This window comes from Oryctolagus cuniculus, chromosome 12, assembly GCF_051225735.1.
Source record: "Oryctolagus cuniculus isolate XC-2025 breed Fujian yellow rabbit chromosome 12, ASM5122573v1, whole genome shotgun sequence".
Taxonomy (NCBI): domain Eukaryota; kingdom Metazoa; phylum Chordata; class Mammalia; order Lagomorpha; family Leporidae; genus Oryctolagus; species Oryctolagus cuniculus.
The window spans coordinates 44,466,492-44,488,549 of NC_142878.1; the positions used below are offsets into that span (position 1 = coordinate 44,466,492).

Genomic DNA, 22,058 nt, shown 5'->3' on the forward strand with positions numbered 1-22,058 from the left:
TTTTGTTTAACTTCCACAATTTGTTAGTGATTTTTTAAAAAAGAATTTGTTTGAAAGGCAGAATTAGAGAAAGAGAGAGAGAGGGAGCTCAAGAGCAAGAGCGAGAGCTCTTTGTTCATCTGGGTCTCCCACGTGGGTAGTAGGAGTTCAAGGACTTGGGCCATCTTCCTCTGCTTTCCTAAGCCATTAGCTACCAGGGAAGCCAGATTAGAAGTGGAGCAGATAGGACATGAACTGGCACCCATATCCGGTGCTGGCATCGTGGATGGCAGCTTCACCCACTACACTGCAGCGCTGTCCTCTGTTACTGATTTCTAATTTCATCTTGTTATGGTCAGAAAAGATACTTTGATATCTATCTTTTGAAAGCTATTGACATCAGTTGTCAGTTGTAGCTTAACATAATGTGGTCTATCCAGAAGAATGTCCACATTTACCTGGGAAGAATCTGTATTTTGTTGTTTGGTAAAGTGTTCTACATATGTTTATTAGAGCTGGTTGATTTCTCTATTGATTATTAATTGCAATCAATAATATGGATTATTTATTCTTGTGTTCAGTCCTCTGTTTCCTTGCTTCTATCTGGTTGTCCTCTTCATTATTCAAATTGAGTTATTGAATTCTCCTAATACTGTAGTCTGTTTCTCCCTTCACTGTTTTTTCTTCTTTTTTTTTGTCTTTTATTAGGTGTGTATAGTTGTAATCATGGTATAGTTGAATCTTTTATTAATATGTAGTGTTCTTTGTCTCTTGTAGTTTGATTTATTGCCTATTTTGTTTGATAAATGTTTAGGAGATTGGCAAGCTTTTACAGTAAATATATTAGGTTGTGAGGACCACATAGGGTCTATGTTGCCCATTCTTCTTTGTTTTATAACACTTTAAAATGCAAAATACACTTTTTAGTCTTAAGACTGTCCAAGAACAAGTCTGAGATAGGACCTAGTCCCTCCTTTATCTTGTACAGAAGTTTTTGTTGTTTTGTTCTGGTTGGTGTGTTTGTGAAAGGCAGTGGTTCACTCCCCCAGTGCCTGCAGCAGCTGGGGCTGGGTCAGGCTGAAGCTAGGAGCCTGAAACTCCAACTGGATCTCCCATAGGTGATAGGGACCCAGTCACCTGCTGCTTCCCAGGATGCATACCAACAGGAAATTGGATGGGAAGTGGAGAAGCCAGGAATCAAACCAGCAATCTGATAGGGGATGCAGGCATCCTAAGTGACAGTGTCTTAATTACTGCACCAAACTTTCACCTGTGGTTCATTTTTTTATCCCTGCATCCATAGGCATCCTCCTTTCTGTGGCTTTAGAATCCATCTTAATGTCAGGTAGAGCAAGTACTACCACCTCATTCTTTATTATTGTCATGGTTGTTTTCAGTGATTTTAATTTTTTATTTTAGTCTCTCTCTCTTTTTTTAAAGATTTCTTTATTTTATTTGAAATCAGAGTTAGGGAGAGTCAAAGAGCTCTTCCATTCACTGGTTCACTCCCCAGATGGCCATAATGGCTGGCGGATCCAGTAGCTTCATTTGGGTCTCCCACATGGTGTTAGGGGCTCAAGCATCTGGGCCATCATTCTCTGCTTTTCCTAGACCATTAGCAGGGAGCTAGGTTGGAAGTGGATCAGCCGAGAAATACCGGCGCCCACATGTGTTGGGCGTTGCAGGCAATGGTTTTACCTACTATGCCACAGTGAAGGCCCCAAGTTTGATGTATTTTTAACACATATGGAACTTGATTGCAGTTATTAAACCTTTTGGTCAATTTGGGTAAAAATCGATGTTTTTATAGTGTATGTGTTTGCTAGTCTGTTAAGTTGTCTTCAATGCTTTTGTTAAATTTTTGAATTTTCTTTGTGGAGATCTTGCGTGTCTTTTTTACTACTAAGTGATTTTTTGATGCCATTGTAAATATGTTTTTCTAAATTTACTTTTTTTAGAAAATATTTTATTTATTCATCTGAGAGGTAGAGTTACAGAGGGAGGGAAAAAATCTTCCATCCGCTGGTTCATTCCCCAAATTACCAGAGCTGAACTGATCAGGAGCCAGGAGCTTCCTCTGGATCTCCTGTACGGGTATAGGGGCCCATGCACTTGGGCCATCTTCCTCTGCTTTCCCAGGCCATAAACAGAGAGCTGGATCAGATGAGGAACAGCTAGAACATGAACCAGGACCCTTATGAGATGCCAGCGCCTCAGGCACAGTCTTAGCCTGTTGTGCCATAACACCAGTAACCCCAGTCTCATAAATTTACTTTTTAAAATGTTTATTTGAAGAGATGATACTATTAATGGTGCATTATAACTTACAACAATAGCTGGAAGTCCATTGTCAATGATCCTTTGCCAGATGCTAAATCTATTGTTTAATTGGTTCCTATTATAACTACCAGCTATAACATTTACCTTTTCAGAGTATTCTAATGCTTAGTGATACTAGGTCAAAGGTCAATTCTAGCACTAGTGTCTTCTCTGTTACCTGTTTACCTCTCCCCAGGTATTTTTGGCTAAACCATTTAAGAATTTATTTATTGATTTGAAAGGCAAGAGTTACAGAGGGAGAGACAGAGATCTTCCCTTGGTTTACTTCCCAAATAGCTGCCACACCTGAGGCTTGGGCCATATGGAAGCCAGGAGCTTCATGTCGGTCTCCCATGTGCATGACAGGGGCCCAAGCACTTGGCCCCTCTTCCACTGCTTTTCCCAGGCCATTAGCAGGGATCTGGATTGAAGCACAGCAAGCCTGGACACTACTCAGTGCCTGTATAGAATGCCCAGGAATCTTAGTATCACAGGACTCAGCTTTATCCCTTCAAAATGCTGCCCCTAGACTTTTGTTTTTATTTGGAAACTTAAGAGTTTTAAGTGTTATATAGCTGTTTCTAACTTCTTGGTTGTTTTAGAGTTGTGGATTATTCCATATGAAATATTTTTAGGATAATATTTTTTGATGAAAGTGGGCATTTGTTACTTACGTGTTTTTATTAATTGGTTTACTTTAGTTAGTATATTTCTTTTATATGCCTTATCTAGTATATTTCTGAATATTAACTTTAGTTAATATATTTCTGTTAGATGCCTTGACCAGTATATTTCTGTTGAAAACCAACACTTTCTAAGTTAATATGTTAAATATTCAGCTACAATCATTAGCTTTGGTCCCATGTTATTTGAAATTTAAAAAATTAAATAAGAACTATTTATGATAATCTACTGAATGCATACATTTTTAGGACATCTTAGCAAGAGCATTTTACTATGGTGAGAGATAGTTCCATTGTGAATTTATACAGAATTGTAAATGTCCCCAGATCAATAAGTCATTATCTTTTAAGTGTTATTTTGTAGTTTTTTTTTAAGGTTTATTTATTTATTTGAAGGATAGAGATCTGTGGGAGACAGAGAGAGAGATCTTCCATCTGCTGGTTCACTCCGCAAATGGCTGCAGTGGCTAGAGCAGGGCCCATCTAACGCCAGGAGCTTCTAGGTGTTCCACATAGGTGCAGGGGCCAAAGTATTTGGGCCATCTTCCACTACTTTTCCAGGCCCATTAACAGGAAGCTGGATTGGAAATGGATCAACCTGGACTCGAACAGTGCCCAAATGGGATGCTGGAGCCACAGATGGTGACTTTACCCACTATGCTACAGTGCTGGCCTCAAGTGTCATTCTTTAGTATGGGGTTGCTAAAGGAATGGGAAGGGTCAGAAAAAGGCTGAGCATTGCCTTTCTTAAGAAATAAGTAGGGACCAGCGCTGTAATGCAGAGTTAAAGTGCCGGCAATCCATGTCCTGGCTGTTCCACTTCCGATCCAGCTTCCTGCTGCTGTACCTGGGAAGGCAGTAGAGGATGTCCCAAGTTGTTGGGTGCCTGTACCCCTGTGGGAGACCTGGAAGAAGCTTCTGGCTCCTTGCTTCGGCGTGGCCCAGCTCTTGTCATTGCGGCCATTTGGGAATGAACCAGCAGATGGAAGACCTCTCTTTCTCTGTCTCTACCTCTTAACTCCGCCTTTCAAATAAATAAAATTAAATTTAAAAAAAAAAATAAGAAATAGCAGGGCAGTTAGAAAGAAAAAGAAATCTTTCACGAAAATATGACAACAAAAAGTAATGAGGTCATGAAATGTATAGTATTGTGGTTTTTTTTTTTTTTTTTTTTTTTTGACAGGCAGAGTGGACAGTGAGAGAGACAGAGAGAAATGTCTTCCTTTGCCGTTGGTTCACCCTCCAATGGCCGCCGCGGCCAGCGCACTGCAGCCAGCGCACTGCGCTGATCCGATGGCAGGAGCCAGGTACTTATCCTGGTCTCCCATGGGGTGCAGGGCCCAAGCACTTAGGCCATCCTCCACTGCACTCCCTGGCCACAGCAGAGAGCTGGCCTGGAAGAGGGGCAACCGGGACAGAATCCGGCGCCCGACCGGGACTAGAACCCGATGTGCCGGTGCCGCTAGGTGGAGGATTAGCCTAGTGAGCCGCGGCGCCGGCCGAAATGTATAGTATTATAACTTAAACTGTTTGCAATATTACGTATTGTTTCAAGAAGTGAAACAGAATTTGGAATAGGGTGATAGAATGTGTTTGTAAACTTTCAAGTATTTCTGTAAAGAAATACTTTTTGGGGTAATACTACTGTTTGTTGAAGCAGCCAATGTTTGATTTTCTGAAATACACATCTTTCCTTGTGAATATAATATAATTTTTCAATTCATTGTGACTTATGTTACAGAAAGTTGTAATTTTTATATATAAAATTTATTTGGAAGGTTATATAAAAGTTAAATATTAATATTAGGTACTCCAAGGATAATATGCAAATAGCTAATTCATAGTTATTTTTATTTTTTAAGTGATTATGTTATCTGACAGATAAAGTTGGTTGGTACACGTCAGTGAATTTTAAATATAACTGTCATAAATAAAAGTATAGAAGTTTGCATTTACTATTTTCCTTTTCATCTATTTCCTATATATGGTTAAGGAAAAATGAAAATAAATGTATCCTTTTTATTTTTAGGCCCGGATAGCATTTTTACAAGGAGAAAGAAAAGGTCAAGAGAACTTGAAGAAGGATTTAGTAAGAAGAATAAAGATGTTAGAATATGCATTAAAGCAGGAAAGGTACTTGTGTTTCATTTTCTTATTTGAATACAATAGTGGAAAATTATATTGTTCTCATTTGTACCACCATGAAATGTATTTGATTCATATGGGAATAGAAAAATATTAAAATAGTTACATTGAAATAATATTTTGTCATAGAATCTAATTTTGGAACTTGTTTTAAAAGGAAAAATTTATCTTTTCTTCACTTGGATGTGTTTGTTACTTATGTAATTTATCTTTAATTTCTTGTATAGCAGTACATTTGTCAGTATTTGCAAACAAAGCTTAAGGAATAGACATTCATGTTATGTTATTGGAGTAATATATTACAGTCACTTAACTGTAGAAATTTAAAGATTATTATTTTGCCAATCTGTTATTAAATTTTCAGGGCAAAATATCACAAATTGAAATATGGCACAGAACTGAACCAAGGCGATTTGAAAATGCCAACCTTTGAATCAGGTAAACTTGATTCTGCTGCTACTTTTTTTTAAAAAACTTATTTTTGTGTAATACGTATTTTTTTCACCTCCATTTCACATTGATAGCAATGATCGGACAGTTGAGTAACTATGTAAACTAATTAGAATTTGGAGGAGATACAGAATTTTAGGTACATCTCAATCCTGAAGTTACTTTTCTGTTTTTCCTGCTGTGAAACCTTTGTAAAATTGTGGATGCTTTTTATGTTTTAGAGTTGAAAGTTATTAAAGTAACTGATTTTCTACCTGTAAGCAATCCTGTCCAATCCAGTATAAGTTTTTTGTTTTAGTTTTTTATTTGACAGAGTAAGAGAGAAAGAGATTTCCCATCCACTGGCTCCAGATGCCTGCAATAGCCAGTGGTCTACCAAACCATAATTAGGAATGAAGAACTCAATCTGAGTCTTCTGTGTGGGTGGCAGGACCCAAATACTTAGCTGTCAACTGCTGGAATGGCAAGTGAATCCAGGCACTCCAGTTTGGGATGCAGTATCCCTGCTAGAGGCTGAACTACTATTCCAAACACCTGCCAGGAGCTTACTTTTATATTATTAAAAAGTTCTTTTGAATTGGATACATTCTAATTAATTCATTTTAGTCTTTAAAGATCCTGAGAACTTGACTGCATTTGGAAACCATAAAGGCATCCAAATAAAAAAAATAAAAAAGGGAAATATTATCTGCAGTTGGCTTTGCTCTTTCCTAAACAGTGTGAGAATGGTTTCTAATGAATAATTGTGCAGTGAAGAGAGGACTGGCTATAGGAAAGATCTTTGGAATAGCTTAATGTTAATTTGAGGACTTCATGTGATTACCATTTGAGGAGTCTAAGTAAGGAATATTTCTATTTATATTAATAAGATTTAGCAATTTCTTATTTCTCAGTAGTTTCTAGAATCATTTGTACATACATTTTTGATAACGCATCTAAATTGAGGCCTATGCTTGTGGCTACTGGGGGCAAGAAAAAAATGTGTTCTTTGTATCATTTTTTCTTCTATAGTGTTTCTATCCTAGCAAAGTCAAAGTATGTATGGTAGGGAAAATAAAAACTTACATATGAATTTTTAAATGAGATGTTTTAGTAAATTTTAAAAATTTGATTGGTTTTTAGTTCAGTATTAAGTAGTTAGGTACTTCAGAGAAACCCATACCATGCATTTGATTTGGTTTTTGGTCTTTCTCACCTTCAATTTTTTAACAGTAGAATCATTCATTTTCTTTTAGTTGTTGTCATATATATGAAATCAAGAGACCAAGTAGGAGTGAATTTTCTTTGATCCTTTTCAGTGGTTATGAAGGCTTGTTCTCTTGCTAGGAAACAATATTATGATCTCCTCCTTGGGAAAGCAAGAATAATTCATGGAAAGATGGAAGGTGTACGTATTTTGAGTCACATTTACTACAGTAGTCCCACTGCTGTTAGAAGGAGTACACTGGCTTCACCAGAAAAACCTGATGAACTTAGAGATTTTCTTAGGGTCATTATCTTTCTAGCATGGCTAGAATATTCAGAAAATATTTGTTTTCCAGAACTAATGGGCTGTACTCCCTGTGCTTGATCATTATTCTTGGAATAGAGACTAAACCAACGAAGGCATTGGCTGTCTGGTCTCAACTGCAAATTGGTATAAAGCAACATCATTTACAAATAAGTCTCTCCTGCCTACAACTGAAGTCAGACAAGTTTATTTTTTATTGCTATAAAGCTAGGTATTAAAACTTCCTTGGCTAGAGGAGTAAATCCTCAGATATTAAGAAGACAAAATAACAATAAAATAAAATAGTTTTACTGCTGTTCAAAAGATATTCAAGATATTTAATGGAAAACAAAACAAAGATGGCCAAAAATGTGCCATGCAGACCACATTTGATAAACTTATTTTACAAATAAATTATATATGGAAATAAATATTAAGTGAAACAGTATTTCATTTATTTGCCCTCAAAATAATTCAAGTAAAAAGGAAAATGAACAAAATACTGATTTGACAGAATACTAGATAAATAAATGTTTATACCCTTCTCTTAGTAACACATATTTATACCAGGCTACTTCAGAAAGTTTATGGAAAATAGAATGAAGGGATAAGTTGATTTTGGTGCAGAAAATCTTTTGAAATCCACGCATATGAGGGATCTTCACAGAGTCCTTGGAAATTGCATATTATTAAAAAATTGGCATGCATTTCAAAAGTTTTTTGCATTCAAGTAAATTTATCTTTTAATTCAGTTTAGAGCCCCCTTACCTCTACATTTAGAAAAGACAATCCAGCAGAAAAATGGGCAAAAGAATATCTAAATGGTCAGTAAGCATGAAATGATGTTCAATTTTATTAGTTGTGGAGGAAATATACAAATCCATCATGGAATACAAGTAGACTCTTTTAAAAAAATTATTTATTTGAAAGAGTTACAGAGAAAGGTAGAGACAGAGAGGTCTTCCATCTGCTGGCTCACTCCCCAGATGGCTGCAATGGCCGGAGCTGCGCCGATCCAAAGCCAGGAGCCAGGAGCTTCTTCTGGGTCTCCCATGTGGGTGCAGGGGCCCAAGGACTTGGGGCATCTTCTGCTGATTCCCAGGCCATGGCAGAGAGCTGGATCAGAAGAGGAGTAGCCGGGACCTGAACTGGCGCCCATATGGGATGCCGGCGCTTCAGGCCAGGGCTTTAACCCACTGTGCCACTGTGCCACAGTGCCACAGTGCCGGCCCCACAAGTAGACTCTTAACAATAGCAAGTGTTCATAAGGGTGTGGAACAACTAGAGCTGATATTAGGATTGGAAATTGATAAAACTGCTCTGAAAGTAGCTTGGTAGAATTACTTAGGGAGATGTAGCATCTATATCCAGTAACTCTGTAATTCCATGCCCCAAAATGTGGACATATGTTCACAGTGACACTTGATGTTAAGAATGTTTGTAGGCCGGCGCCGTGGCTCACTAGGCTAATCCTCCGCCTGCGGCACCAACACCCCGGGTTCTAGTCCCGGTTGGGGCGCCGGATTCTGTCCCGGTTGCTCCTCTTCCTGTCCAGCTCTCTCTGTGGCCTGGGAAGGCAGTGGAGGATAGCCCAAGTGCTTGGGCCCTGCACCCGCATGGGAGACCAGGAGGAAGCACCTGGCTCCTGGCTTCGGATCGGCACGGTACACTGGCCACAGTGGCCATTGGAAGGTGAACCAACAGCAAAGGAAGACCTTTATCTCTGTCTCTCTCTCTCACTGTCCACTCTGCCTGTCAAAAAAAAAAAAAAAAAAAAGTTTGTAGACTCATTGTTTATAGTGAAAAATCAAGAAACAACTGGAACATACTTCAATATTAAAATGATTAAATATATTGTGATAGAGTAGCATAACAGAATGCTATTTAACAGAGAAAATAGCCAAATTACTACTAAACCTGACAACTTGGATGAATCACATAAAATTGAAAATTGCTAGAAATTATATCAATTGCAAAAGTTTATCTAATTTAGAAATCAGGAAAAGTGTTGATACTCATTTTGGAGTGGCTAGTGACTGGAATAGAGCACAAAAAGCTTTTTGGATAGTGTTTTATATCTTCATCTAGGTATTGGTTGAATGAATGTTTTCAAAAATTGATTAAGCTGTGTACTTAAAATGTACTTCAAGAATATTCTTTTTTTTTTTTTTTAAAGATTTATTTATTTATTTGAAAGTCAGAGTTAACGCACAGAGAGAGAGAGAGACATCTTCATCCGCTGGGTCACTCCCCAAATGGCTGCAACAGCCAGAGCTGCGCTGATCCAAAGACAGGAGCCAGTAGCTTCTTCTGGGTCTCCCTTGGGGGTGCAGGGGCCCAAGAACTTGGACCATCTTCTGCTTTCCCAGGCCATAGCAGAGAGCTGGATTGGAAGTGGAGCAGCCGGGACTCGAACCGGCGCCCATATGGGATATGCCTGTACTGCAGGTGGTGGCTTTATCTGCTGTGCCACAGTGCTGGCCCCTGTAATAGCTTTTGTTTATTTTTTAAAGGTTTATTTATTTATTTGAAAGTCAAAGTTACACAGAGAGAGGAGGAGAGGCAGGGGAGAGGGCTTCCATCCGCTGGTTGACTCCCCAACAATGGCCGGAGTCCTGGCTCCTCACTATCCAAAGTAAGGAGCCAGGAGTTTCTTCCAGGTCTTCCATGCATGTGCAGGGGCCCAAGAACTTGGACCATCTTCTACTGCTTTCCCGGGCCATAGCAGAGAGCTGGATAGGAAATGGAGCAGCTGTGTCTTGAACTGGTGCCCATGTGGGATGCCAGCACTGCAGTTGGTGGCTTTACTCACTACACCACAGTGCCGGCCCCTGTAATAGCTTTTTAAAAGGAAGCTAATTTCATCATTAGAAATAGGTTAAATAATTACATACTTTCTATACAATATTATGTAATCATTTCTACATAATGTATATTGCCATAGAGAGAATATTTAAGATGACATTGTCAAAAATAGCTTTTAGTGTGATATACACATAACCCACTTAAAATTTTTTTTTACTTGTAAAGATTTATTTTATTTTATTTATTTATTTTTATTTGATGAAAAGCAGAGTTACATAGAGAGAAGGAGGTTCAGAAAAAGATCTTCATCTGCTAGTTCATTCCCCAAATGGCTGCATTAGGACCAGGCCAAAGCCAGAAGCCTGGGACTCTGTCTGGGTCTCGCATGTGGGTGGAGAGGCCCAAGTGTTTGGGCCATCTTCTGCTGCTTTCCCATGCGTATTAGCAGGGAGCTGGATCCAAAGTAGAACAGCTAAGACTGGAACCAGGACCCATTTTCAGAAGGCCACTTAACCCACGGGGGCTTAACCTGCTATGCCATAGCACCAGCCCCAAGCTTACTTTCTTAAAGGGGAGGGTTGTGCTAGTCATTTATTTGTATTTTATTTTTTCTCAGGTAGAAAATATGGAATGATAAACTCTCAAGTACTAACATTTGTTGACTGTTGGTGATAGGATTTCAGGCAATTGTATTTTTTTTTTAAAGATAGATTATTTATTTATTTGAAGGACAGAGTTAGAGATAGGGAGAAATGGAGAAAGAGATCTTCCATCTGCTGGTTCACTCCTTAAATGGTCACAACAGCAGGCCTGAAGCAAGGAGCTTCCTCTGTGAAGGGGCAGGGGTCCAAAAATTTAAGACCGTTGTCCACCGCTTTCCCCAAGGCATTACCTGGGAGCTGGATTGGAACCAGAGCAGCCAGGATGTGATCCGACACCCAAAAGCGATGCTAACATCACAGGTAGCAGTTTACCCTGCTACACTACTATGTTGGCCCCCGCAATTTTATTTTTATAAAATGTGTTTCCCTCCTCGTTATGTGTTATTTGTAATTAAACATAAAATGTTATAAGTAATTATGAATTGAAAAATGATGGGCCAGAGATATGCATAGCAGGTAAAGCCACCACCTGTGATGCTGGCATCCCATATGGATGCTGGTTTGAGTCCCAACTGCTCCATTTCCAATCTAGCTCCCTGCTGTTATGCTTGGGAAAAGCAGTGGAGGAAGGCCTAAGGGCCCCTGCATCCACATGGGTGACCCAGAAGCAACCTCTTACTCCTGGCTTTGGACCAGCCCCAGCTTTTATGGTCATTTGGGGAGTGAACCAGTGGATGGAAGCTCACTCGCTCTCTGTCTTTCCCTCTAACTCTGTCAAAAAATACATCTTATTAAAAAAAAAGAAGTAAAAACTAGTTAGAGTGAAATAATTATTTCTAGAAGTCAGAATTGCTTATGTTTAGGGAAAGAATAAGAAAATATTAATAATGGAGTTATTAGAATCAGAGAAGCAATGCTTGCAGGGGATATTTGAATTACTACCAGTTATTACCAGGCAACTCTGAGGAGTCTAGAAATCTAATAACTCTGAGTTATTCTGTGAGTTTTCAGCATGCGGTGTAGGGGTTAATCTACCAAGCTCCTCTAAGTTTTCACTGTGTTTATTTTAGTCTATTTATTTTTACTTGAGAGGCAGAGAGAAAGGGGGAGCTCCTACCTCCAGTTCACTCCCTAGTGCCTGCAATGACCCTGGCCAAAGCCAGAAGCAGACATTTTTATCCAGGTTTCCACATGGATGGCCGGGACCCAACTGCTTGAGTCATCACCGCTGCTTCCTAGCGGAAGCTTGTGGAGCTGGGAGTGGAACCCAACACTCTTATGTGGGATGTGGGTATTTAACTACTTAAGTTATATGCCTGTCCCTTGTTTTTATCTTAATAATGGAAACTTATGAAAAATAGTGCTTATAATGTGCCAAGAAATCATTTTAAATTTCACTCTTGGGATACTTGCTGATAGATTAACTCACCTAAAATCATTACTGTTTATTAAACTTTAATTTTGTATGTGCATATGCTTTGTTTACTGCCAATTAAATGTGACATACTTTTTGTAAAAACTACTTTCAAGTTTAACTTTTAGTTCTGAAAATGATGTTAATTTAAAATCCACTCATACAGATTCAAAGTTAATTAATTCAGTGTTTTTATATCTACCTAATATCTTAGTGTGGATTTTGAATAGATGATGTAATACTGCTTTTTAATTTCAGAGGCATTTAATTCAGTAGAGTTGTGATAGTTAAAAAAATTTAATTTTAACAGCATTTTTTCTTATTGTCATTGACTTTTGAATCCCTGAAAATATAAAGTACATTTGGTTTTTCCCAATTTTAAATGGGGCAGGAAGTACATGATACCATTATTGGAAGAAACACAAAATCGGTGACCTGGGGCCATTGCTGGGACATGGTAGAGGGAGTCCAGCTGCTCTGCTTCTGATCAGGCTTCCAAGTGATGGCCTGGGAAAGCAGCCAAGGATGGCCCAAATGTTTGGGCCGCTGCACCTTCGTGGGAGACCCGAAAGAAGCTCCTGGCTTCAGATGTCTCAGCTCCGGTCATAGTGGCCATCTGGGGGAGTGAACCAGTAGATGGAAGATCTGTTAGTCTCTTTCTCTTCCTCTTTCTTTATTTTATTTTATTTTTTGACAGGCAGAGTGAGAGAGAGAGACAGAGAGAAAGGTCTTCCTTTGCCGTTGGTTCACCCTCCAATGGCCGCCGCGGCCGGTGCACTGCGACCGGCGCACTGCACTGATCTGATGGCAGGAACCAGGTGCTTCTCCTGGTCTCCCATGGGGTGCAGGGCCCAAGCATTTGGGCCATCCTCCACTGCACTCCCTGGCCACAGCAGAGAGCTGGCCTGGAAGAGGGGCAACCGAGACAGAATCCAGCACCCTGACTGGGACTAGAACCCTGTGTGCCGGCGCCGCAAGGCGGAGGATTAGCCTAGTGAGCCGCGGCGCCGGCCTCTAACTGACTTTCAAATAAAATAAATAAATGTTTTAAAAAAATGAGTGACCCACAGTAAATACTAAATATGAATTCATTGTTTTTTCTGTCTTTTGTGAAACATTTAGCAACATTGTTTCTATTAATGTGGGAATTTATTCCTAAGAAACTTTGACAGTATTTTCAAGAGTTGAAATAATGAACTTTTTTTAAAAACATTTTTTAGAAGAAACCAAAGACACAGAAGCTCCCACAGCACCTCAGAATAGCCAGTTAACGTGGAAGCAAGGCAGACAGCTGTTAAGACAGTAAGTAAATGGTTCATTTTCAAATTTGTTGAAGGATTTAGGTAGACAAGTGGGTATATAAAGTCAGCAAATAAAATGTTATTTAATGGTAGTGGGACAATATGTATATTTTTTGTAGTGCTACTTCTTTGCTATGTGGAACTTTGGTTCATTTTAAAGCTTCTTTCCTCTGGGTTTCAAAAAAAATCTTGTTTTCTTATTTGCAGGATAGACTGTCTAACAGACTGGATGAAAACCAGAAAAAAAAACAGTATAGGTTAATTTTTCTAGACTTTTCTGTCCCTTGTCCTGAAAAATTTACAAGTTGGTTCCTCTTGTGGGAATGTGACTGGTTTAGGAGGAATTTATCTGTATTTATCTGAAAGTTTCTAGAAATGGCTTGCCAAATCCTCTGCTTGTTGTATATTTGAGGAACCTTTTTGATTGAATTCTTTGCAGTATTGGAGGTACTTTGAAGGCAAATGTTGGTTACTGTCTTTTATCTGTTCCTTTCTTACGTATAGTTTGAAAACCTTTGTACTTTGATCCTGCTGATACTCTGTGCTTTATAATTATTCAACCTTCCCAGCTTTGTACGTCTTTACTTTCACTTCAGTAACCCTATGAAGTGTGGTCAGACCTTTGATCTTCTTACCAACAGAATTAGTGTACCTCTGGAATATTCCTTGGTGTGAACAGTCATCATGTTTTTCATCACTCTCATTCCAATTCTTATTTTATTTGCCCTCTGATTTTACCCTGATCTTTTAGATCCTTAGCTACTTAATTTTCCTCTAGCCACTTTATGTGTGGTTTCTTTTGTTTGTTCTATTTTCTTAGTGCCACTCAGAACTCATGGTCCTCACCCCTTTTTTTGCCCTCACCAATCTTTTTTTTTTTTTTTTTTTAAAGGCACCAGCTTCATCTGCTGTGCCACAGTGCTGTCCCATCACACCAATCATTGACTGCAGAACCCCAGTCTTGGCTCAGTCTTTGTGTCTGCCTCTATTTCTAGTTAACTCTTGGAGAAAAATATGGATGCTATTAATTTTTTACAATTTCCTATTCAAATATTGCAGAGAACCATTTTCCATAACCCTGGTCATCTCTTGTTCCCATTTACCTCAGTGGATATTCTGACTTTGACCACATCTAAACCCAATCTCCTGTGTTCTCATTACAGCACCTCAGCCTCCACTTCACTGAAACTGTGAAGTATGATGGATGACAACGTCCTTAACTTTTTGCTTTTCTTTCTGTGAATATATTTAAACCTGTGAATATATTTAACCTCTTACTTGTGGCCTCATTTTTCTTAGGTTCTGTTGAAAAGGTGTTAATCCAGACTCTTATAATATAAAAGTGACTAGAAGTTGAACAGAAGAATAGATCTTTAATGAAAGGATAGTGGGATAGAATTAAAGGAAATGTGAAAAGCCACATGTGAGGAAGTCAGGAGCTGAGGCAGCCTGGGGGACCTGCAGAGACTGGAAACACACAGGATACATTCCTATTGAGTCTGTGCTCTTCTCTGTAACGCACTTACTCTTTTCTACTGAAAACTACTATTTTCCATATAGCAGGATTTCCCCCTAGCTTAGAAGAGTTTCTGAGAAGAATTAGAAGCGGGTTGCACAGTATTTCTCTCATACTTCTGTAATTCCATTACATATTCTACCTCTTCTCACCTTTCTTTCTCTGACTTGTTAGTCAAACTTGTTAAGGGTAATTTATCTGCATGGTCGTCCTTGTTTATTTCTTAGCTGTCTCGTCCATTTGCCATTTTGATGGTCTGCTGAAGCTGCTGTCACAAACAGGAGACCTTATTTTGTTCATATTTTATGTCTTTGAAACATTTGACATTGTTCATTTTTGCAACTTTTATTCTTCCATGACTCCACTCTTTGCTGAGATTTTTTTTTCCTCCTAATTTATTAAATGTCTTCATTTTCCTTTAGGCTTCTCTTATTCTAGCTTTTTAGATATCTGTGTCACTGGGCTTGTTCTTAGGCTTGATCTCTGTGTGACTTCATTTACATCCATGGCTTCAAGACTGATGACTCCGATCTCTTTACCCAGTTCAGTCTCTTCTGAGCTTTTGACCTTTTCTATATATGTGCCTTATAAATATTGTCATTTTACTTTTAATGTGGACACCACACGACTATCTGATAGGTGGCCTGTAAACTGGATTCTCACTCTTGAACAGTCACCCAGCCCTCTGAGCCAGAAACTTGAAAATTGGTAGAAATTGTTTACGTCTTCTTTTCATTTATTGTTCATGAAGATTTTATGTCTTGTTTATTTTCTCATGTTCATTCTGTTTTTCCTTTTTGCTCTGTTAGTGTCCTAACCAGTCTCTCACTCTTTAGCTTGCACCTAAAATTACTTTGTAGATAACTAGTGTTATCTATGACTCCTTTCTAGCATCCTTTATATACTTTGTCACACAGAGCCATTGACAACTCATTATTAATATATTGTTATCTGGCCCCTTTCTTCTTTCTAGTTTAATCCTAGATCCCAGGATAAGTACCCTGGTTTAGATATAGATAAAGTTTGAAAACCAGAGGACTAGATGAATGTGGTGGGATATTAGATCCTTGAGGGAGAATTAGCCTGTCCATCAGCCACTGGGTAAGAACCACGGATTTAAACTTTCATTACTGTTCTAGCATTCAGTTCTACTCATTTGCTGTCACTCATTGGCCACTTATATTACTCTCATCAATTCCGGAAAGCTTTTTAAGGCATTAGCCATGCTGTATGCCAACTTAAATTTTAGTTTGTTATTGACATCATTTTGTTAGAACTGAAATCAGTTGGTACAAGGGAAAGATAACGAGACAAAGGAAGAGAGTATACTTTGTAGTGTTATGGGTTTTCCTAAAAATCCTTTATAGAATTTTGAGTTGGGCACGTGTTAATAGAATGTGGAATTTAATATTTAAAATTTTCTCTTATAGGTATCTTCAGGAAGTAGGATACACAGATACAATATTAGATGTACGGTCTCAGCGGGTAAGGTCATTACTTGGACTATCTAATTCAGAACCAAATGGATCAGTAGAAACAAAGAATTTAGAACAGATCCTGAATGGAGGTGAATCTCCTAAACAAAAAGGACAAGAAGTCAAAAGGTATGATTTATACCTGAAGGTTAACATAGTATATATAATAGATAGTATTAATCTCTTTAGCTTCTTACTATTGTATTTAACGATTTTTAAATCAAGTAGTTTTGATTTAGACTTACTTACGCCACCCCTCCCTCAACGGCACCATGAGCAAATACATTTTGTATTTAGGTGCTTTAAAATTTTATCTATGTTAAATTGTGATGTCAAGCAAAGGCCTTTAGTTCTGAAATAGATACAGAATAGAAATGGAAATTTAAGACTGATTTTATGTAATTCAGAGCTGTTTGAACATCCTGATTTTAAAATTTCTGCTAGAGTACTTTAAATAAATTACACTACTCCATTGATAGAATGAGCAACAGCTATTTAGAAACCTCGGTGGGGGTGGGGGGAGCGCCCTTATTGTGGTAAAGCAGGCAGTTACAGCTTAGGACACCCACATCCCATGTCAGAGTGCCAGTTTGGGTCCCAGCTGCTCTGCTTTCAATCCAGTTTCTTGCTAATATGCCTGGGAATGCAACAGAAGATGGTCCAAATACTTAAGCCTCTGCCACCCATGTGGGAGACCAGTAGGGATTTCTTAGCCTTCTGGGTTCAGCTTGGCCTGGACTTGGCTGTTTGGGCCATTTGGAGGAGTGAACCAGCAGATGTAAGATTCTGTCTCTCTGCCTTTCAAATAATGAAGTAAATTTAAAAGAGAAAACATTGTGAAAGAAACAACTTTATGTTTTTGGACAGTAGATTGTTAGACTGAGAAGTCAACCAGATGCTTTTCTAACAAGATGATTTTTATTGAGATATAAATCATAAAGTTCACGCATTTAAAGAATATGATCTAGTGGTTTTCAGAATATTCACAGTTGTTTAGCCTCCACTACACTGAATTTACTGCATTTTAATAACCCGAAAAAAGGAACCCCATTCTCCCCTACACCCTTGCCTTCAAGCCCTGGACAATCACTAGTCTACTTTTCTGTCTCTTCAAATTTATGTGTTCTGGATATTTCATATAAGTGGCGTATTTGTGAGTGGTTTGTTTCAGTTCGCATATTTTCAAGGTTTATCCATGTTATAGTGTTTGCTTCACTGCTTTTTACTGCCAAATAATCGTCCACTTTATGGATGATGATGTAGTACATTTTATTTATGCTTCTTTTAAGATTTGTTTATTTATTTGAAAGGTAGAGTTACAGAGAGGTAGAGGCAGACAGAGAGAGAGGGACCTTCCATCCACTGGTTCATTCCCCAAATGGCCGCAGTGGCCGAAGCTGGGCTGATCTGAAGACAGGAGCCAGGAGCTTCTTCCAGGTCTCCCACATGGGTGCAGGGGCCCAAGGACTTGGGCCATCTTCCACTGCTTTCCCAGGCCATAGCAGAGAGCTGGATTGGAAGTGGAGCAGCCAGGACTCCCACTGGCAGCCATGTAGGAAGCCAGCACTGCAGGCGGCAGCTTTACCTGCTACGCCACGGCATCAGCCTTTCTGTGTTTCGTTTTCAGTTAATGAGCATGTGGATTGGTCCATGTTTGGGAGTGTTAAACAAGTTAAAGAAACTGCCAAATACCTTACCAAGCTGGCTGTATTATTTCTTGTTCCACCAGCAGTGCTAACAAGGTTCCAGTTTCTCCATGTCTTCATCAATAGTTGTTATTATCTACCAAATATACCTTTATAAAAATTACAATTTCTAAGTTCATGAAGTATTACTTTATTTATTTGAAAGGCAAAGACACTGCTGTAACATTTAGTTCTGGGCCAGACTAAAGCCAGAAGCACGAAACTGATCTCTCACGTGGGTGGCAGAGATACTGAACCATTGCCTGCTGTCTCCCAGTTGCTCAGTACAGGACAGAAATTGGAAGCAGAGTCAGGACTAAAACTCAGGCACTCTAATATGGGGTTGCAGTTCTCCTAAGTGATGTTAGTAAATAGCTGGCAAAGGAAAAAATTGTTATAGATGTTGGCCTCCACTTAAATATTGTGGATTAAAGACACATTTTATTTGTGTGCCTTCCAGAAATTCTGCTAAAATAATAGCAAAGGGTTTAAGATTCTTTAAACATAGAACAAAAAATGAATATGTAAAAAGAAAAAAAGAATATGTTGTTCATGAGATAGGTCATGGAAAACTGATTTAGTGGCTCCAAGAAAGCTTAAATGTAAGTATTTGGGGATGAAGAAAAGGATCAAGGCAATTCTAGTCCATAGATTCTAGCAAAGCCACAAAAGCTAAGAAATTATAGGTATTGAGTACAATTAGATGGGACTTGAATGAAAAATTGAATTAAAGAAGTAGTATCTCAGTTCCTTCTTGTATCCTGTGCACCAGATCCCTACTCTAGAAAATGGTAGTATGTTTCTGTAAAGTTGAAACAGCGATTTCTGATTTCCTGAGAAATAAAACAGCTGAAGAATGAGTTATTGTAGTGAAAACAAGGTCATGTGAAAGTTTACACCTGAGTATAGAGATCACTTGTTTGCTTCACTTTTTGGCTTCTTGTATATTGGCCAGTGGTCTTATATCTTATTCAGGTAGGATATTGAAATTGATGACATTGGTAGGAAAGACCTAATGAAATTGACAACTGAGATATCGTAATAAATTACTGGGCCTCTACCTGTTATCTGCAAGTAAAGCCAGCTACTTAATTAAGACTCATCTATTTTCTTGGTTTTTTTTTTCTTTTTTTTTTTTTTTTTCTTTTGGTTGCTGTAACAAAATACCGTAGACTGGGTACCTCATAAACAACAGGCATTTATTTCTCACAGTTCTGGAGGCTTCTGGAAAGTCTAATTTCAGGGTGTTAGCATGGCTCAATTCTGATGTGGGCTTTTTTTGGGTTGTAGAATGCCAGCTTCTTGGTATGTCTTTACATGGCAGAAGGGACAAACAAGCACCTTTGGGCCTCTTAAGAAAGGCACTAACCTGTTCAAGAGGATTCTGCCTTCATATGACTTGGTCACCTAACAAAGGACCTAGTCCTCTTTAGGAATTAGTTTTCAACATGAATTTGAAGGAAAGGATATACAACACTTAGAATATAGTGCCTATATTCATGGTACATCCATTTAGCTTTTTAGTGCCTTGTTCTTAAATGTGAGCACTTAAGGAAAAACTTGAGTGAGAAAGTTAGAGACCAGGGAAACTAAATGAGAAAAGAAACTCAAAGCAGGAAGTAAAAGACTTTCAAACTATAATTGTTCTCCTGAGAGGACTGAAAAAAGAAAATAAAAAAAAAATGGATGCTATTTTGTACGCACAAATCAGATATCCAAAAAGAATTGATACGAGATGGACATTTAGCCTACCAGTCAAGATATCCATGTCCCACATTGGAATAACTTGGTTCAGTTCCCAGCTCCAACACTTAACTCCATTTTCTGCTATTGTAGACCTTGGGAAGCAGGAGTCTAATTCACTGCCACCAATGTGGGAGACCTGATTGTATTGCTAGCTTTGACTACAGTTACTGAAGGCATTTGAAGATGAACCAGTGATTAGGGCTTATTCACTTTCTCTTTGCTTGAATTTTTTCAAAAAGTGCTTAAGGGGGTCGTCTTTGTGATGTAGCTGGTTAAGCCACTGCCTGCAATGCCCGGTCTCCCATATTGGAGCACTTGTTTGAGTTCCAGCTGTGCTGCTTTCCATCTGCTTTCCTGTTAATGAGACTGGGAGGGCATCAGAGGATAGCCTCTTGCTTGGGCCCCTGTCATCCACATGGGAGAGCCAGCAGGAGCTCTGGCTCCTGGCTCAGCTCTGGCTCTTGAAATCGTTTGGAGAATGGACCAACGGATGGAACATCTCTCTGTGTCTGTCTTTTGTCTGTCTCTCTCCCTCTGTAACTGCCTCTCAAATAAATAAATCTTAAAAAAAAAAAAAAAAAGATAGAAGCAGGCATTCTGTTAAAGCAGGTTAAGCCTCTGCTTGGGGTGCCTCCATTTCACTTGGGAAAGCACTGGTTGGAATCCTGCCTCTGCTTCTGATCCAGCTTCCTCCAATCGCACCTGGGAGGCAGCAAATTATGGCCCAAGTACTTGGGTTCCTTCCATCCACATGGGATACCCAGATGGAGTTCCTGGCTCCTGTCGTTATCCTAGCCCAGCCCTAGCTGTTCCAGGCATTTGGGCAATGAACCAATAGATAGCAGACCTTTCTGTTTCTCTCTCCCTCTCAGACTCCCTGTTTCTGTCATTCTTTCATATAAGTAAATAAAACTTTTTATTTATTTACTTTTTAATGAATTTTTTAAAGATTTATTTTATTTATTTGAAAGAGTTACAGAGAGAAGTAGAGACAGAGAGAGAGGTCTTCCATCCGCTGGTTCACACCCTAGATGGCCGCAATGGTTGGAGCTGGGCCGATCCAAAGCCGGGAGCCAGGAGCTTCTTCTGGGTCTCCCATGTGGGCGCAGGGGCCCAAGGACTTGGGCCATCTTCTGCTGCTTTCCCAGGCCATAGCAGAGAGCTGGATCGGAAGAAGAGCAGCCAGGACTCAGACCAGCGCCCATATGGGATGCTGGCACTTCAGGTCAGAGCTTTAACCTGCTGCGCCACAGTGCTGGCCCCAGTAAGCACAACTTTTTTAAAAAAGCTCATAGAAGTAGGAAAATACAGGGTAGGCCTTTGATGCAGCAATTACGACATTGCTTGGGGTGTTTGCATCCCGTATTGGAGAACTTGATTTGAGTCTCAACTCTGCTTACAATTCTGGCTCCCTGCTAACTGCACATCCTGGCAGACAGCAGATGATGGTACAAGTACTTGAGTCCTTGCCACCCACACAGAAGACCTGGATGGAGCTCTGGGCTCCTGGCTTCAGCCTGACCCAGCTCTGGCTGTGGTAAGGCATATGGGAAGTGAACCAGTAATGGAAAATCTCTGTTTCTGTCTCTTTGCCTCTCAAATAAAAGTGAAAATAAATAAATTTTTTTAAAGATTTATTTATTTTATTTGAAAGTCAGTTACACAGAGAAGAGAGGCAGAGAGAGAGAGGTCTTCCATCTGATGCTTTACTCCCCAGATGGCTGCAATGGCCAGAGCTACGCTGATCCAAAGCCAGGAGCCAGGAGCTTCTTCCGGGTCTCCCACATGGGTGCAGGGGCCCAAGGACTTGGACCATCTTGTGCTGCTTGCCCAGGCCATAGCCCAGGCCATAGCAGAGAGCTGGATTGGAAGAAGAGCAGCTGGGACTAGAACTGGTACCCATATGGGATGCTAGCTCTTCACGCCAGAGCATTAACCCACTGCGCCATGGCGCTGGCCCCGAAAATAAATAATATTTTAAAAATAAATGATAGAAGGGGCTGGCATCATGGCATAGCGGGTTAAACTACCACCTGCAGTGCTGGCACCCTGTGTGGGCACTGGTTTGAGTTCTGGCTGTTCCACTTCCAGTCCAGCTCTGTGCTAATGTGCCTGTGAAACAACAGAAGATGTCCCAAGTACTTGGGCCTCTGCACCCACCTGGGAGACCCACATGGAGCTCCAGGTTCCTGGCTTCAGTCTGGCCCAATCCCTGCCATTGGGGCCATTTGAGTAGAGAACCAGCAGATGGAAGATTTTTTCTGTCTGTCTATCCCTTTTTCTGTAATTCTGCCTTTCAAGTAAATAAATGAAATGTTTTTTAAAAATAATTTCTGTAAAATCTGAGATGACATTAAATAGACTCCCTGAAAATAAGACTGAAAAGATAGAAAATTCAGGTAGCAATCCAGGAGGATTAACATCTGCATAGGAATTTCAAAAGAAAGAT

General features: G+C 39.4%; 1 protein-coding gene across 4 annotated transcripts in view; it reads left to right on the forward strand.

The window, feature by feature from the left end:
- STRN3 (striatin 3) overlaps positions 1 to 22,058 on the forward strand; it is a 106,663-nt gene that overhangs the window by 39,540 nt on the left and 45,065 nt on the right. For all 4 annotated transcript variants that reach the window (XR_016217908.1, XR_016217909.1, XM_008269473.5 and 1 more), the window contains exons 2-5: positions 5,011 to 5,114; positions 5,491 to 5,564; positions 13,107 to 13,188; positions 16,134 to 16,307. Coding sequence is in view for 2 of the 4 variants with exons in the window: in XM_008269473.5 (XP_008267695.3) it covers positions 5,011 to 5,114; positions 5,491 to 5,564; positions 13,107 to 13,188; positions 16,134 to 16,307 (434 nt within the window). In the remaining 2 variants the exon portion in view is untranslated. The remainder of the gene's footprint in view (positions 1 to 5,010; positions 5,115 to 5,490; positions 5,565 to 13,106; positions 13,189 to 16,133; positions 16,308 to 22,058) is intronic.